The 18,979-nt window shown below is 38.1% G+C and overlaps 1 protein-coding gene and 1 non-coding gene across 2 annotated transcripts; one reads left to right on the top strand and one right to left on the bottom strand.

Annotated features, from left to right (window-relative positions):
• Window positions 1-3,637: 3,637 nt before the first annotated feature.
• Window positions 3,638-3,745, bottom strand: LOC148580427 (small nucleolar RNA R71). The gene has a single exon (XR_015899488.1). It is a non-coding gene; the product is annotated as a small nucleolar RNA R71 (small nucleolar RNA).
• Window positions 3,746-9,583: 5,838 nt separating this feature from the next.
• LOC148580426 (uncharacterized) lies at window positions 9,584-10,213 on the top strand. The gene is made up of 2 exons (XM_088492166.1): window positions 9,584-9,784; window positions 9,968-10,213. The coding sequence occupies exons 1-2, from the start codon at window positions 9,584-9,586 to the stop codon at window positions 10,211-10,213; spliced, it is 447 nt and encodes a 148-aa protein (XP_088348292.1).
• The last annotated feature ends 8,766 nt before the right edge of the window (window positions 10,214-18,979 follow it).

Here is an 18,979-nt window from a genome sequence, read left to right as displayed (position 1 = left end):
ACCAAGTGGGCCCCGGAAGTGGATTTATGCATCAATTACTTATTTCTGTAAACCCTAGTGACTAGTTTATTATAAATAGGACCTTTTACTACTGTACTAGACATCTTTTGGACGCCTAGTTCTTAGATTAGAAGGGCTGGCCATCTCGGCCATGCCTGGACCTTTCACTTATGTAATTTTAATGGTAGAGTTTCTACACTCCATAGATTAAGGTGTAAAGCTCTGCTGTTCCTCAAAGATTAATGCAAAGTACTACTGTTTTCTATTCAATTCATCTTATTTCGCTTCTAAGATATTTATTCGCACTTCAACCTGAATGTGATGAACGTGACAATCATCATCATTCCCTATGAACGCGTGCCTGACAACCACTTCCGTTCTACATTAGATTGAATGAGTATCTCTTAGATCTCTTAATCAGAATCTTCGTGGTGTAAGCTAGAATGATGGCGGCATTCAAGAGAATCCGGAAGGTCTAAACCTTGTCTGTGGTATTCCGAGTAGGATTCAATAATTGAATGACTGTGACGAGCTTCAAACTCGCGATTGCTGGGCGTAGTGACAGACGCAAAAGGATAGTAAATCCTATTCCAACATGATCGAGAACCGACAGATGAATAGCCATGCCGTGACAGGGTGCGTTGACCATTTTCACTGAGAGGATAAGATGAAACCATTGACAAGGGTGATGCCTCCAGACAATTAGCCGTGCCGTGATAGGGCATTTGGATCATTTTCCCGAGAGAAGACCGAAAGTAGCCATTGACAATGGTGATGTATCACATAAAGCCAACCATGGAAATGAGTAAGATTGATTGGATGAAGATAGCAGGAAAGCGGAGGTTCAGAGGAACAAAAGCATCTCTATTCGCTTATCTGAAACTCTCACCAATGAATTACATAAGTATTTCTATCCTTTATTATTTACCTTTTAATTATCTAATCCAATCACATTTAACCCTACCTGACTGAGATTTGCAAAGTGACCATAGCTTGCTTCATACTAACAATCTCCGTGGGATTCGACCCTTACTCACGTAAGGTATTACTTGGACGACCCAGTGCACTTGCTGGTTAGTTGTGCGAAGTTGTGAACCATGGTATTGGCATCATATTTTTTGGCGCCATTACCAGGGAAAGAAAGAGCGATGAATTTTACAAAATCAAAAGTGTAATCACAATTTCTGCGCACCAAGTTTTTGGCGCCGTTGCCGGGGATTGTTCGAGTTTGGACAACTGACGGTTCATCTTGTTGCTCAGATTAGGTAATTTTCTTTTCAAAAATTTTTCAAAAATATTTCAAAATTTTCTCACCTGTTTCCGAAAAAAAAATTTTATTCAAAATTTTTAAAGAATGAATTCTAGTGTTTCATGAAGCATGTGAAGCCTGGCTGGCTATAAAGCCATGTCTAAATTCTTTTGGACTGAGGCTTCCACTCATAAGTATATGAAGTTGGATGAAATATCAGCTGTTGTATACATGAGAGGTATCTATGTTTGCTGAAGCTTGGCTGGCCATTGGCCATGTCTAGTGTTTTGGACCGGAGCTTTCATTGAAAGCTTGGCTGGCTAGTGAGCCATGTTTAATTCCTGGACTGAAGCTTTAGACTAAGAATGCAAGATTCCTGGAATTCATATTAAAAATTTTGGAATCCTTATTTTCCTTTTTTAATTAATTTTCGAAAAATTCAAAAAAAATTTAGAAAATCATAAAAATCAAAAATATTTTTCTGTTTCTTGTTTGAGTCTTGAGTCATATCATAAGTTTGGTGTCACTAGCATATGCATCTTGCATTTTTCGGAAATTTTCATGCATTCATAGTGTTCTTCATGATCTTCAAGTTGTTCTTGGTAAGTCTTCTTGTTTGATCTTTGCATTTGCATGTTTTGTGTCTTTTCTTGTTTTTCATATGCATTCTTAAATTCTTAGTGTCTAAGCATTAAAGAATTCTAAGTTTGGTGTCTTGCATGTTTTCCTTGCATTAAAAACTTTTCAAAAATATGTTCTTGGTGTTCATCTTAACATTCATAGTGTTCTTGGTGTTCATCTTGACATTCATAGCATTCTTGCATGCATCACATGTTTTGATCTAAAATTCTCATGCATTGCATCATTTTTCTTGTTTTTCTCTTGCATCATAAAAATTCAAAAATAAAAAAAATATCTTTCCCTTTTTCTCTCATCAAATTCGAAAATTTGAGTTGACTTTTTCAAAAATTTTTAAAATCAAGTTGTTTCTTATGAGTCAAATCAAATTTTCAATTTGAAAATCTTATCTTTTTTTCAAAATCTTTTTCAAAAAAAAAAATCAAATCTTTTTCAAATTTCTTAGTTATTTTCGAAAATTCCAAAAATATTTTTCAAAAATCTTTTTCTTATTTTTGTACCAAATTTTCGAAAATAACAATAACAATTAATGTTTTGATTCAAAAATTTCAAGTTTGTTACTTGGTTGTTAAGAAAGATTCAAACTTTAAGTTCTAGAATCATATCTTATGATTTCTTATGAATCAAGTCATTAATTGTGATTTTAAAAATCAAATCTTTTTCAAAACTAATTTCAATCATATCTTTTCAAAATATCTTCTTATCTTATCTTTTTCAAAAATTTGATTTCAAAATATCTTTTCTAACTTCCTAACTTCTTATCTTTTCAAAATTTGTTTCAACTAACTAACTAACTTTTGTTTGTTTCTTATCTTTTTCAAAACTACCTAACTAACTCTCTATCTCTCATTTTCGAAAATCCCTTCCTTCTTTTTCAAAATTTCTTTTTAACTAACTATTACTTTAATTTTTAAATCTTAATTTTCGAAAAATTACTAACATTTTTCAAAAAAAAAAAAAACTATTTTCAAAAATCACTAACTCTTTTTTAAAATTTATTTTCGAAAATTCCTTCTCTCTCATCTCCTTCTATTTATTTATTCATTCACTAACATCTCATCTCACATCTCTGCCCTCCTCACAGTTGTGTTTCTTTCTTTACATCACATTCTTTATCTTCTTCTTTTCTTCTACTAACACAAGGACCTCTATACTGTGGTATAAAGGATCCATATTATTATTATTATTATTTTTCTGTGCCCTCTTCTTTGTCATATGAGCAGGAGCAAGGACAAGAATATTCTTGTTGAAGCAGATCCAGAACCTGAAAGGACTCTGAAGAGAAAACTAACAGAAGCTAAATTACAACAATCCAGAGATAACCTTTCAGAAATTTTCTAACAGGAAGAGGAGATGGCAGCCGAAAATAATAATAATGCAAGGAGGATGCTTGGTGACTTTACTACACCTAATTCTAATTTACATGGAAGAAGCATCTCCATTCCTACCATTGGAGCAAACAACTTTGAGCTGAAACCTCAATTAGTTTCTCTGATGCAGCAAAACTGCAAGTTTCATGGACTTCCATATGAAGATCCTTTTCAGTTCTTAACTGAATTCTTGCAGATCTGTGATACTGTTAAGACTAATGGAGTAGATCCTGAAGTCTACAGGCTCATGCTTTTCCCATTTGCTGTAAGAGACAGAGCTAGAATATGGTTGGACTCTCAACCTAAAGATAGCATGAACTCTTGGGATAAGCTGGTCACGGCTTTCTTAGCCAAGTTCTTTCCTCCTCAAAAGCTGAGCAAGCTTCGAGTGGATGTTCAAATCTTCAAACAAAAAGATGGTGAATCCTTCTATGAAGCCTGGGAGAGATACAAAGGACTGACCAAAAAGTGTCCTTCTGACATGCTTTCAGAATGGACCATCCTGGATATATTCTATGATGGTTTATCTGAGTTATCAAAGATATCATTGGATACTTCTGCAGGTGGATCCATTCACCTAAAGAAAACGCCTGCAGAAGCTCAAGAACTCATTGACATGGTTGCAAATAACCAGTTCATGTACACTTCTGAAAGGAATCCTGTGAATAATGGGACGCCTATGAAGAAGGGAGTTCTTGAGATTGATACTCTGAATGCCATATTGGCTCAGAACAAAATATTGACTCAGCAAGTCAATATGATTTCTCAGAGTCTGAATGGAATACAAGCTGCATCCAACAGTACTCAAGAGGCTTCTTATGAAGAAGAAGCTTATGATCCTGAAAACCCTGCAATAGCAGAGGTGAATTACTTAGGTGAACCTTATGGAAACACCTATAACTCATCATGGAGAAATCATCCAAATTTCTCATGGAAGTATCAAAAGCCTCAACAAGGCTTTAATAATGGTGGAAAAAACAGGTTTAACAATAATAAACCTTTTCCATCATCCGCTCAGCAACAGACAGAGAACTCTGAACAAAATACTTCTAATTTAGCAAACTTAGTCTCTGATCTATCTAAGGCCACTGTAAGTTTCATGAATGAAACAAGGTCTTCCATTAGAAATCTGGAAGCACAAGTGGGCCAGCTGAATAAAAGGATCACTGAAATCCCTCCTAGTACTCTCCCAAGCAATACAGAAGAGAATCCAAAGGGAGAGTGCAAGGCCATTGACATAAGCATCATGGCCGAACCTATGAGGAGAGGAGAGGATGTGAATCCCAAGGAGGAAGACCTCCTGGGACGTTCAGTGATCAATAAGGAGCTTCCCTCTGAGGAACCAAAGGACTCTGAGGCTCATCTAGAGACCATAGAGATTCCATTGAACCTCCTTATGACATTCATGAGCTCTGATGAGTATTCCTCTTCTGAAGAGAATGAGGATGTTACTGAAGAGCAAACTACCAAGTTTCTTAGTGCAAACATGAAGCTGAATGCCAAATTATTTGGTATTGAAACTTGGGAAGATGAACCTCCCTTGTTCACCAATGAACTAAGTGATCTGGATCAACTGACATTACCTCAGAAGAAACAGGATCCTGGAAAGTTCATAATACCTTGTACCATAGGCACCATGATCTTTAAGGCTCTGTGTGACCTTGGTTCAGGCATAAACCTCATGCCCCTCTCTTTAATAGAGAAACTGGGAATCTATGGGGTGCAAGCTGCTAAAATCTCAATAGAGATGGCAGACAATTCAAGAAAACAGTCTTATGGACAAGTAGAGGACGTGTTAGTAAAGGTTGAAGGCCTTTACATCCCTGCTGATTTTATAGTCTTGGATACTGGAAAGGAAGAGGATGAATCCATCATCCTAGGAAGACCTTTCCTGGCCACAGCAAGAGCTGTGATGGATGTGGACAGAGGAGAATTGATCCTTCAATTAAATGAGGACAACCTTGTGTTTACAACTCAAGGATCTCTCTCTGCATCCATGGAGAGGAAGCATAAAAAGCTTCTCTCAAAGCAGAGTCAACCAAAGCCCCCACAGTTAAACTCTAAGTTTGGTGTTGGGAGGCCACAACCAAACTCTAAGTTTGGTGTTGAACTCCCATATCCAAACTTTAAGTTTGGTGTTGGAGAGTCTCAACAAAGCTCTGCACATCTGTGAGGCTCCATGAGAGCCCACTGTCAAGCTATTGACATTAAAGAAACGCTTGTTGGGAGGCAACCCAATTTTTATTTATCTCACTATATTTTTCTTAGTTATATGTCTTTATAGGTTCATGATAATGTGGAGTCACAAAATAAACAAAAAAATCAAAAATGGAATCAAAAACAGCAGAAGAAAAATCACACCCTGGAGGAGCATCTGTCTGGCGTTCAACGCCAGAACAGAGCAAGGTTCTGGCACTGAACGCCCAAAATGGGCAGCATCCTGGCGCTGAACGCCTAGAACAAGCATGGTTCTGGCGTTCAACGCCAGAAATGGCAACAAATGGGCGTTGAACGCCCAAAATGGGCACCAACCTGGCGCTGAACGCCCAGAGTTGTGTGCAAGGGCATTTTACATGCCTAAATTGGTGCAGGGATGTAAATGCCTTGACACCTCAGGATCTGTGGACCCCACAGGATCATCTCAGGATCTGTGGACCCCACAGGATCCCCACCTACCTCATCATCTCTCTTCCCATTCATGATCATCCCTTCTGTTTTCCATTTACCACTCACATCCATACACCCACTACCTTCAAAATTCAACATCTCTCTCCCACCCAATCCCACCCATATGGCCGAATACACACATCCATCCATCTCCTCCATATCTTCTTCTTCTTCTTCTATTATTTCTTCTTTTGCTCGAGGGCGAGCAACATTCTAAGTTTGGTATGGTAAAAGCATAGCTTTTTTGTTTTTTCCATAACCATTGATGGCACCTAAGGCCAGAGAAACCTCTAGAAAGAGGAAAGGGAAGACAAAAGCTTCCATCAAGAGTCTATAGCTCAGTGGTAGAACATTTGACTGCAAATCAAGAGATCTCTGAGATACCTCAGGGGATACATTTTCTTCCACACAATTATTGGAAGCAACTAAGGGTGGAACATCAAGAGCACTCCATCATCCTTCATGAAATAAGAGAAGATCAAAAAGCAATGAGGGAGGAGCAACAAAGACAAGGAAGAGACATAGAAGAGCTCAAGGACATCATTGGTTCCTCAAGAAGGAAACGCCACCATCACTAAGGTGGATTCATTCCTTGTTCTTATTTCTTCTGTTTTTCGTTTTCTATGTTAAGTGCTTATCCATGTTTGTGTCTTCATTATATTATCATTAGTAGTTAGTAACTTTGTCTTAAAGTTATGAATGTCCTATGAATCCATCACCTCTCTTAAATGAAAAATGTTTTAATTCAAAAGAACAAGAAGTACATGAGTTTCGAATTTATCCTTGAACTTAGCTTAATTATATTGATGTGGTGACAATGCTTCTTGTTTTCTGAATGTATGCCTGAACAGTGCATATGTCTTTTGAAGTTGTTGTTTAAGAATGTTAAATATGTTGGCTCTTGAAAGAATGATGACTAGGAGACATGTTATTTGATAATCTGAAAAATCATAAAAATGATTCTTGAAGCAAGAGAAAGCAGCAAAGAACAAAGCTTGCAGAAAAAAAAAATAGGCGAAAAAAAAAATAGAAAGAAAAAGAAAAAGCAAGCAGAAAAAGCCAAAAGCTCTTAAAACCAAGAGGCAAGAGCAAAAAGCCAATAACCCTTAAAACCAAAAGGCAAGGGCAAATAAAAAGGATCCCAAGGCTTTGAGCATCAATGGATAGGAGGGCCTAAAGGAATAAAATCCTGGCCTAAGCGGCTAAACCAAGCTGTCCCTAACCATGTGCTTGTGGCGTGAAGGTGTCAAGTGAAAACTTGAGACTGAGCGGTTAAAGTCAAGGTCCAAAGCAAAAGAAGAGTGTGCTTAAGAACCCTGGACACCTCTAATTGGGGACTTTAGCAAAGCTGAGTCACAATCTGAAAAGGTTCACCCAATTATGTGTCTGTGGCATTTATGTATCCGGTGGTAATACTGGAAAACAAAGTGCTTAGGGCCACGGCCAAGACTCATAAAGAAGCTGTGTTCAAGAATCATCATACTGAACTAGGAGAATCAATAACACTATCTGAACTCTGAGTTCCTATAGATGCCAATCATTCTGAACCTCAATAGATAAAGTGAGATGCCAAAACTATTCAAGAGGCAAAAAGCTATAAGTCCCGCTCATTTGATTGGAGCTATGTTTCATTGATAGTTTGGAATTTATAGTATATTCTCTTCTTTTTATCCTATTTGATTTTCAGTTGCTTGGGGACAAGCAACAATTTAAGTTTGGTGTTGTGATGAGCGGATAATTTATACGCTTTTTGGCATTGTTTTTAGTATGTTTTTAGTAGAATCTAGTTACTTTTAGGGATGTTTTCATTAGTTTTTATGTTAAATTCACATTTCTGGACTTTACTAGGAGTTTGTGTATTTTTCTGTGATTTCAGGTATTTTCTGGCTGAAATTGAGGGACTTGAGCAGAAATCAGATTCAGAGGTTGAAGAAGGACTGCTGATGCTGTTGGATTCTGACCTCCCTGCACTCAAAGTGGATTTTCTGGAGCTACAGAACTCGAAATGGCGCGCTTCAAATTGCGTTGGAAAGTAGACATCCTGGGATTTCCAGAAATGTATAATAGTTCATACTTTGGCCAAGTTTAGATTATGCAAACTGGCGTTCAACGCCAGCTCTCTGCCTAATTCTAGCGTCCAACGCCAGAAAAGGATCCAAAACCAGAGTTGAACTCCCAAACTGGCACAAATACTGGCGTTCAACTCCAAGAAGGACCTCTACACGTGCAGCACTCAAGCTCAGTCCAAGCACACACCAAGTGGGCCCCAGAAGTGGATTTATGCATCAATTACTTATTTCTGTAAACCCTAGTGACTAGTTTATTATAAATAGGACCTTTTACTACTGTATTAGACATCTTTTGGACGCCTAGTTCTTAGATCAGAGGGGCTGGCCATCTCGGCCATGCCTGGACCTTTCACTTATGTAATTTTAACGGTAGAGTTTCTACACTCCATAGATTAAGGTGTAGAGCTCTGCTGTTCCTCAAAGATTAATGCAAAGTACTACTGTTTTCTATTCAATTCATCTTATTTCGCTTCTAAGATATTCATTCGCACTTCAACCTGAATGTGATGAACGTGACAATCATCATCATTCCCTATGAACGCGTGCCTGACAACCACTTCCGTTCTACATTAGATTGAATGAGTATCTCTTAGATCTCTTAATCAGAATCTTCGTGGTGTAAGCTAGAATGATGGCGGCATTCAAGAGAATCCGGAAGGTCTAAACCTTGTCTGTGGTATTCCGAGTAGGATTCAATGATTGAATGACTGTGACGAGCTTCAAACTCGCGATTGCTGGGCGTAGTGACAGACGCAAAAGGATAGTAAATCCTATTCTAGCATGATCGAGAACCGACAGATGAATAGCCGTGCCGTGACAGGGTGCGTTGACCATTTTCACTGAGAGGATAAGATGAAACCATTGACAAGGGTGATGCCTCCAGACGATTAGCCGTGCCGTGACAGGGCATTTGGATCATTTTCCCGAGAGAAGACCGAAAGTAGCCATTGACAATGGTGATGTATCACATAAAGCCAACCATGGAAAGGAGTAAGACTGATTGGATGAAGATAGCAGGAAAGCGGAGGTTCAGAGGAACAAAGCATCTCTATTCGCTTATCTGAAACTCTCACCAATGAATTACATAAGTATTTCTATCCTTTATTATTTACCTTTTAATTATCTAATCCAATCACATTTAACCCTACCTGACTGAGATTTGCAAGGTGACCATAGCTTGCTTCATACTAACAATCTCCGTGGGATTCGACCCTTACTCACGTAAGGTATTACTTGGACGACCCAGTGCACTTGTTGGTTAGTTGTGCGAAGTTGTGAACCATGGTATTGGCATCATGTTTTTTTGCGCCATTACCAGGGAAAGAAAGAGCGATGAATTTTACAAAATCAAAAGTGTAATCACAATTTCTGCACACCATTATGCCAGGGTCAGTAGGTGAGACACAGAGTGCGTTTATCAAGGGTCGAAAGATTCATGATGGGGACCTCATCGCATGCGAAATGGTTTAGTGGATCAAACAGAGGAAGAAGGAAGCAACAATAATAAAGCTAGACTTCCAGAAAGCATATGATAGAGTCAAGTGGAACTTTGTAGACCTTGTATTGTAGAAGATGGGATTTAGACGAAGATGGAGGAGTGGGTTATCGAGTGTGTCAGTACGTGCTATATGTCAGTATTGATAAATGGCTCGCCGTCCAAGCCGTTCAAGATGGAAAGAAGCCTGCGACAAGGTGATCCTCTGTCCCCATTTTTGTTCGTACTTGTTGTTGATATCCTGCATAGGATGCTTGGAGAGGCTATTAGAAATGGTCACATATCACCATTGTTGGTTGGGAGAGATCATGTTGAGTTGTCGCATCTTTAGTTTGCAAATGATACTGTTTTATTGTGCCCTCCTGAGGAAGAAACCATCAAGAATTACAGGAGATTGCTTCGTTGTTCTGAGCTGATGTCAGGTTTAAGTATTAACTTTGACAAATAAAACTTGATTCCTATTAACTGTGGTGAGCAGTGGGTACAACGTATGTGTAGTGTGTTAGGCTGTAAGCAAGCCACCCTTCCAGTTAAATATATGGGTATCTCGTTAGGAGTAAACCCAAGGATGGTTAAGACGTGGAAGCCAGTAATAGACAAAGTGAAGGAAAAGCTTAGCCTTTGGAAGGCCAAGGTACTCAATAAGGCCGGTAAGTTGGTGCTCATCAAATCTGTGTTGAATAGTCTTGATTTTGATAAACGAAATATTCTTATGCCGGTATAGAAATAGCAATGAATCCAATCGTGAGTATAGTCTAACCGACATGCAAATATCGCATCAAACAACTCAAAAATCTATGACCGAGAGTAGTAGTCCCGGATCGTTCTCCCTAGGAATTGCCTTAGAATGCACATCATTGATTAGGAAGTCTTTTGTGGTTTTGAGAGTTGGTGCAAGAATTCAAGCTAACAAAGGTAAACAACAATTAATTGAGATAAAAGCCTTGACTAAGGGTAGGTATTGGAAGTTCCATCATTATAGTTTCCTTCAATTGTGGCAAGAGTTTATTGTTGCTTCACTTAGTTAACCCCCTAATAATGGAGGAAAGTCAAGTGAGAGTAACTAACTTGAGTCACAAGTCCTAGTCTCACCCTAGGGAAGTCTAGCTTTAGTGCACTCCAAGTCAATTAGCAATTCTCAATTCCTAATCAACAATTAATATCCACTACTCAAGTGTCTCCAATAACTCAACCCCTAAGCCAAATAAGAGAAATCTACTCCATAGCTAGGGTTGTCATTATCACAAACAATTGGTAAGCAATCATAGAAGACATGATGTAATTGAGAGAAAAGAATTGAATTAAAGCTATCTAATCCAAGCAATCATCAACAATCAAGCAATTGAATGAAATTCCTCAATTCATTAACCAAAATTCAAAATAACAAAGTCACAAATCTAGATCCAAATGCATGAATCAAAAGAACACTAATTGAGAGTAGAAGAGTAGATCTATAACTTGTATCAAAATAAAAGTGAATTAGCAATGGATCTCACCAAGAAATCAAAGGAGAATTGCAATGGAGAAAGTGAAATCCTAGAGAGAAGTTGGAGTTTCTCTCTCTAAAAGCAAAATGTAACTAACTACCCAAAATATCTAGAATTATGACTAATTGTCCTATCCCCCCTAATCCTTGGTCTTCTTAAGCTTTTCCCTCCAGATTTCTGCCCCAAAACAGGGCCTACAACTGCCTGAAATCGCTGGTCACGTTTTCTTCTTAAAAAATCACGTGCGCCCATCGGCGCGTACGCGCACAGTACGCATATGCGTCCATGGGGTTTTTCGTGACCTGCGTGCAGGCGTACAGTGCCCACGCGCATCCAAGGTTTTATGGGCCAGCCATATAAGCGCACCGGCTTCTCGTCTCGGCTCCATCGTGCCGGATCTGAGGGTGCACATCCGCGTGTACGCGTACGGTGCGCATGCGCGCCCATGCCCAAATTCCAAAACACTACTTTATTCCATGCTCCTTCCATTCATGCATGCTTCCTTCACTCCTCTTAGCCATTTTTACCCTATAACTTCTGAAACCACTTAACAAATGGATTACGGAATCGAATGGTAATAGAGGAGGATTAAAATATCTCAATTTTTATGCAAAAGAAGCATGTTTTCATCTATGAAGCAAAATGGGGAAAGGAACACAAAATCATGTAGTTTTATATGAATAAGTGTGAAAGATCATTGATAAAACCCTTAAAATCTATACATGATAAACCCTAAAAACGGGGTTTATCAAGTCTCTTGGTTTATTATTTGAGCTTGTACAAGATGCCAAAAGTTGTTGCAGAAAAACTTATTTCCTATGGAGTAAAGAGGATGGGAGGAATGGTATGGCTCTAGTTAAGTGGAAAGTGGTACAAGGTCCTAAAAAGTTAGGCGGGTTGGGAATTGGGGATGCTATGATACGAAACATAGCTTTTCTGTTTAAATGGTGGTTGTGATTCTCTAAGGAGGAGTATCCCTTGTAGAAGAAGGTAGTCTATTCCTATAACAACCTAAATCCAAATGAGCTTCTGTCCTCACAGGAATTACCTGTTCGGGGGGTCTATGGAAGGATATTTGTCAGTTACAGTTCAAGAACCAAGAAGTCCGGCAGAAGATGATTACTGGGTTGTCCATGGAGGTGGGTGATGGGAGACGAACTCGATTTTGGGAGGATGTCTGGATTCATGGAGGTTTTTTGAAAGATCATTTTCCAATGCTCTTCTCAGTTTCAAACCAAAGATGATCAGTGATAGGGGATTTTGGGTTTTGTGATGGGTTAGCTTAGATATGGAATTTCTAATGGAGGAGAGAACTGTTTCAATGGGAGTTGGATCTAGTAACCAGCTTCACCACACTTTAAGGCTAGTCAAACTTGCATATGAAAGAGAAGATAGAGTTGTTTGGAAATATGATAAACAAGGAGTTTTTTCTACTAACTCATTTGTGCAGGTGTTGCAGGTGGAAATGGTCCCGGAGGATATATCAAGCTACAGCTTTACTAGGACTATTTGGAAAGGTCTGGTCCCACCTAGAGTGGAGTTGTTTGTCTGGTTTGTCCTGACTGGCATGGTCAATACGAAGGAGAGACTGAACCGATTTGGAGTTATTTACCAAGAAGATACTTTATGTGTTTTATGTAACAATGGTGTTGAATGTGGCTACCACTTGTTCCTTGGCTGTAGTTTTTCTTGGCAAGTATGGTGTACTTAGATATCATATGTTGGTATGCGATGGGCTTGTCCGGATACGGTAAAGGAGCACTTCCAAAGTTGGATTGAGATCTCACATAGAAAGGAGGAGTGTAAGAGATGGCTGGTGTGCTTTTGTGCGATAATTTGAAACATATGGTTGGAATGAAACCGGAGGATTTTGCAGAACAAAGGAAAAGAGGTTGAGGAGATTATCAACATGTCCTTTCTGAGCTACAAGGAGTGGCTAGGTGCAGATCCCTTCTGTCGTTGATGGCAATGCCGAAGATGACAAATGGAGATCTATTTTTGCTTTATTTGTTTTGCTTATTCCTCTTTAGTTAATAGTTATTCCTATGGTGTTGTCTTCTATGCTCCACTTATTGTGTTGAGCTCCTCTTTCAAAAAAAAAAAACTTATAAGGCTTTTAACATATATATAGTGAGTGTTTACTCGTTATTTATTTGATATGATTATAAATATATAAATGCCAAACTACTTTATTTTATACTGATATAAACATCATAATTAAATGTCTTTGAAATTTTTTAAATTAAAAATATGTCAAATTAAAGTATTTATTCAATACGATTTCATCTGCTTTGAAAATGTGACTGAAATACAACCAAGCATAGGAGCGATTAAGTTTCATACGTAATATTATAGGATGGATTAAGTATTTATATCATTTAAGTGTATTCTTATGACGGCAGAACGAAATATTCCCCATACTAGTTAGTAGTTACAGCATGAAGTGTAACGACCCAATTTTCAATACGCCTAGGACATACCAGAAACTGAGTGCTACCAATTTGTCATCCTAATTATTATCTATTATTTATTATATGAGCCTAATTCGTTGTTAAAAGCGTAGTTAGTTAGCGAGGTACTTTTTTTTTTTTTTAAAACATTTGGATTAATAGACGGAATCATTCATAATCAACTCACAGCTGATAACAGATAAAATAGTTATAAGCAACCACACATAAATACATCACAAGTAGCTAGCAACATTCAGTTATCCCGCCTTTATTAGAGTATAGACTTTTAGTTAGAACATCCCTAGGTATAGCTAGATAATAACTATATACATATACATACATACAATATCCCAGGTCCTGACCTGTTCAAGAGGTCCCTAAGCTGGCACCTAGGCTAGCCTAGACTCTATACTCACCTAGTCCCTCCAAACTACTAAAGTGAGGAAAAGTACATTCTAAGTCTTCACAACTCAAGTCAGGTGGAACGTCATCAAAAGATAGAACATCATCTGCTACTCCTCTGCACGATCAGACTTTTCCACAGGACGTCTCTCTGGTACCTCATGAAGTATCCACAAAATAGGAATCTCGTACACAGGATTTAGGTTAAAGTGCGCATACGAAGGGGTGCAGACGTTGGCTGGTCTCACAGTATTTACATATAATCAGAGAACGATATTCACCCTAGACTCAGAAGACTATCTAGAGCAGAATCCTCTTCTTGCGAACGGTCATCAGCGAACTATGGTAAGGTACTCTTACTTCCATCTGAAGGGGGAAGGGAGAGAGAAGGGGTAAGAACTGGGGAGTTCTTAGTAGGGTCGGGGTTATTAGTTAAGTTCATTAATTCCGTGTTATTTAGCAGGTAAATAGCAGAATACAAAAAAAACAGTAAATAGAAGATACAGATAAATAGAGAAGATAGAGAAAACAAATAGCAGAACACAAACAGAAGGATACAAGAAAATACAAAACAGACACAGAGAATAGAATACAAACAAGAAAAACATACATTCATACCACAATCATAACAAAGGAAATGCACTACCAAGTATGATGCATGTCTAGCCCTAGCGCAGGTAATGAGCTCATTTGTCGGTTACATACCCGCTCCCGACGTTACCCGGAGTCCTCTGACCAGGTAAGGCTTTCCTGTTGGCAATGTCCCTCGCAAGAGTCCTTTGACTTGTGAGGCAAACCACTGCAAGAGTCCTTTGACTTGTATGGCGGAGCTAGTTAACTTATATCTGCCCAACACACTCTCTGTAAGAGTCCTTTGACTTACAAAAGCATACACACACTCTCACTGTAAGAGTCCTTTGACTTACAGGAGCATACACACACACTCTCGCCGTAAGAGTCCTTTGACTTACAGGAGTATATGCTAGTCGTGTGTTCTCGATACCTCTGTAAGAGTCCTCTGACTTACAGAGTAGCATTATAGCTAAGTATCCCAGGAAAGCACTCTCAGTGGTTGTACCACCATCTATCTGACTGTCTTCATGCAGCAGATCATCACATAATCATTCTCATTATCATCATCACTTTCACATTCTTATGCAGTACCTCTTTCTTTCTCTGTTCAATCATGCTATACAAACTTTACAGCTTTTACTTTAACAACATCATACTCAAACCATTTCTCTTTATCTTTTTACTTTGCTCTGGTTACTCTTTTCTCTGTATCCCTTTATTCTGCTCTGGTTACTCTGTTTTCTGTGTTTCTTTACTCTGTTCTGATTTCTCTGTTTAACGTATGTATTTAAAGCTTATGTAAATTTCGGTATGAATAGTTAGTCTGTCCCAAGTATAGGTTCATTAAGTCTATACTGAAATAGTTTAACTTTTCATATAATTACCTAACCCTATTCGCAATTCCAGGACTAACTATGTTGTCTAGTTGGTTCACTAGTCTCTGTCTGCTTTTCTGTCATTAAAACTTTACAGACTTTTTCTTCGATTTTTATCTTTTCTTCAACTTTTTATTTTTTATTTATCTTTGCCTCACTAATATGTTTTTACCACTCCCTAAGTGTTTTATGAAAATAATTATGAGATTCTGTGCTTAAAGTTGTCTTTCTAAAGCTTTTACAGAAAACTGTCTTTTCTGCATTATTTTATTATTTTTATTAAAATATTATTTTTAATTAAATATTATTATTTAATATTTTATTATTTTTTATTATTTTATCATTAAATTTTCGAAAATCAACTTACTTTTACTTTTAACCTTTAAAATTCACTTTTTACCACCCGTAACTTTTAATATTTCTACTTTTACCACCCTAACTTTCAGAAATTACTAAATACCCCTTAAACACCAAAAATTTTACTTCCTTGCCCTTTCTAAGATCTAAAAGGTGTTCTTCATTGTTCTTCACCACACTCAAAGTGTTCTTCGTGTTCTTCGTAAATTCTTCAGATTCTTTCTTTGTTTTTACCCGTTTTTCAATCTTTTCAGCAACCGATTTTTACCATAATTCATAATAAATTCCCAGCCACTAAAACCCCATCTTTTCTATATGATTTTAACACAAATTGAACCCCAATTTAAGGCCTAGGGTTCATTTTTCCAGCAGCCCTCAAGAACAACATTCATAGCTTGAATTTCATCAAATTTCATCAAATTTTCACCAAACTTTCAACAAGAATCACTCATATAAACAATCAATTTCAAGCACAGCCAAACCATATCATAATTACACAACTCAAACACAATCATTCAAGATTAAATTTGTCAAACCCTACCTTGATTTGCTGCTCCAAATCCGGTTACTCTTTGAAGTGTTCTTAAAGCACTTTTTTCTCCTAAAACACATCAAGAACAACTTTAAATCCACAAACTCTCAACTGACCAAATCTCACTCAGTATGTTAGGAAGAGATATCTCACCTTAGACTTGCTGGAAATTCACGTTTCTTGGCCCTCAAGTCAAGTTAAGCATGATTCCTAAGGAAGAACATCAAGAAAACACATGTTTTGCATGGTTTTCCTTGAAAACCGAATTGAAATGGGAGGGAGACAGCCATCTCACCTTATTTCAAGCCTTGATAAGTCACATGGTTATGTAGAGGAAGAAGAGAGGATCATTTTGGTGAAATCGGAGTTTTGATTTGAGTTTTGGTTCAGAAGAAATCAAGCTTTGAAGATTAAGTGTTCATGAAAGTTTCTCTCTTTTCTCTCTTGTTATTTTCGTCCAAAATGATGAAATGAGACAGCCTTGGAGGTCTTGGGGGTGTAAGGTGAGTTGTGATTGGTTGGCTTGGAGGTGGGTTAAAATAATATTAAAATATCTCAGGTGTATAACTACTAAAACTAGATGTATCGGAACACTTGTAAAAACATCTCTAAAAATCATTTTCTGAGCTACTAGCATAATTGAAACTAGTAACATATTTATTATGAGAATAAAACATCTATAATGAGGCCTTAGCATTGCTAAAGTCATCAGAGAGTGCTGGTGCTAAGTTGCACTAGTAAACCGTAAACCCGGTTAAACCGATTTTCTGTTTTTAACTAAAACAGACCAGGTAACCTTATAATATCATTCAAGCATATTCTAATAATAATATAATGATAATATTATACTATTATCTCTCTTCTCTCATGAATCGAGTCCGGTTCGTCAAACTGAGACTACTTACGAAAAACCGAATCAAAACTCCTAACCGATACGGTTCAAAAACTAGGTTCTTCGTGACCGCGTTATCGAGCTTGCCTCAGAAAAGATTCTAGCTTAAGGATGACATAATGACAATGAGGATCGAGATACTTGTTGATATAGAAGAGTTGTTCTCTTTACTGATCTTCCAGAAAAATCCGTGCCTTTAGAAAAGATCTCGCGTACTCGAAAATCAGGGTTGTTACATGAAGCAACTTTTACAGTGGCTAAATCGCTTGTGAATTTTCATTTGCGCTCGAGTTCACTTTCAGGAAAACTCAGAGTATGACTCGTAAAAAGTCTCTATAACAAAAAACATGCAATGTAGAACCTTGATGAAAAATACTTGAATTTTAACGGTGGTATGAATGAGTTCACAGTTAAATGCTATCCGGAGTTTTGGCAATTAAGCCGGAGACTGCAAAAATTGAGGATGGAAATTGGAAAAGGTACGGAAAGTGTGGTGAGCTCCTCAAGCTTAGTTAAGCTTGCCATGGTATCATTGCCCCCTATCCAATTCAATTCAAATTTGGTAGAACAAATCTAAAGGTCTATCACTAACCAATGCGTTATTGTATGCATAAAACGAGATTCAAAATTTCATATGCATAAAACGAGATTCAAAATTTCAAACTCAGCAACACCTATTTAAATAAACAAATAAATTAACTACTTGACTAACCAAAATTGATTATTCAATTTCAATAATTTATTGGAGTATGTAGCGAGAGATACACGAAGATTTATATTGACCTAAATAATATTTTTGGCATGTTGAAATTAAGAGCATGCCTCTCAAGTAAAACAGCAGGGAATTCCACTAATGTGATACCAAAGTACACTGCATTCTAGTTAGGGGTGTTCAAAACCGATCCGGATCGAACTAAACCGATGGACCGAACCGAAAAAATCGAAAACCGAAATAACTGAAAACCGAAAAAACCGAAAAAAGTGATGTTTTGCTGTTTTTTTGCGGTTCGGTTCGGTTTTCGGTTCTTGCCACCAAAACCCTAACCGAACCGAACCGAACCGGTTCTTCCCAAAACCCTAAAAATTAAAACTACCCCCCCTCCCAAAACGCGTTACCCTACCTACTTACCTTACCTTACCTTACTGCTGCCATGCTGCGCGAGTCCCTCCCCCCATGGAAACCTAACCCCGCCCAAATCCCAGATCGGAGCCACCACATCTCGCCCACTCACCCAGACGGCCAGACCCCCACGGAGCCAGCCTGAGCCACCCACCTCCTTGATACTTGAAGCCTTCCTCTTCCTCCAAATCTCACCTCCTTCATTCCTTGAAACTCGAAGTCGAAGCAAGCCTGAGCCACCCACCCACCGCGAAGACGAAGACGAAGACCCAGTCACCCACTGACTCAGGCAGCGTTTCTGGGTTCTGCAGGGTCACCTCACCACTTCCGACCTCGCCGCCTCCACCCAGCAGCGTTTCTGGGTTCTGTAGGGTCACCTCACCACCTCCGAGTCTCCGACCTCGCCTCCTCCACCCAGAAAGTCTCCTACCCAGCCACCGATTCAAGTGCATATGGAGCCCGAGCAATCTATTCAGGTAAACTTTACTGATGCATTGTTGCCTTGTTGGTATTGCTGCTTGAGGTTATTGTTCAGTTTATTCAGGTTAGGGTTATTGTTGGTATTGCTGTTTAGTGTTTACCATGTATTCAGTCTATTGTTGGTAATTTTGGTCTTGCTGGTTATTGCTTGTTTATTGCTGGTTTTGTTCATTGCTTGTTCAGATATGAATACATGATAAGAATAAATTAAGAAAATTGAAGCAACAGGGATTCTCCAAACTAAGGCAACAAGCAGCATATTAAAAGCTAAGAAAAAAATAACCTCATGTCAAGAATTAATTCGTTCTAAATCTAAATTTCA

Source organism: Arachis ipaensis, chromosome B10 (genome assembly GCF_059453495.1).
Source record: "Arachis ipaensis isolate K30076 ecotype BB chromosome B10, ASM5945349v1, whole genome shotgun sequence".
Classification (NCBI taxonomy): Eukaryota; Viridiplantae; Streptophyta; class Magnoliopsida; order Fabales; family Fabaceae; genus Arachis; species Arachis ipaensis.
The sequence above is the reverse complement of the archived record's forward strand: the minus strand, read 5'-3'. Positions and strand labels throughout refer to the sequence as shown.

Excerpts from the sequence above, each read along its gene's own strand:
- LOC148580426 (XM_088492166.1), top strand. The coding sequence starts at position 9,584 with ATGGAGGAGTGGGTTATCGAGTGTGTCAGTACGTGCTATATGTCAGTA. Across the intron at positions 9,785-9,967 it reads GTCACATATCACCATTGTTG|TGGGTACAACGTATGTGTAG; the intron begins GTTGGGAGAGAT and ends TGTGGTGAGCAG.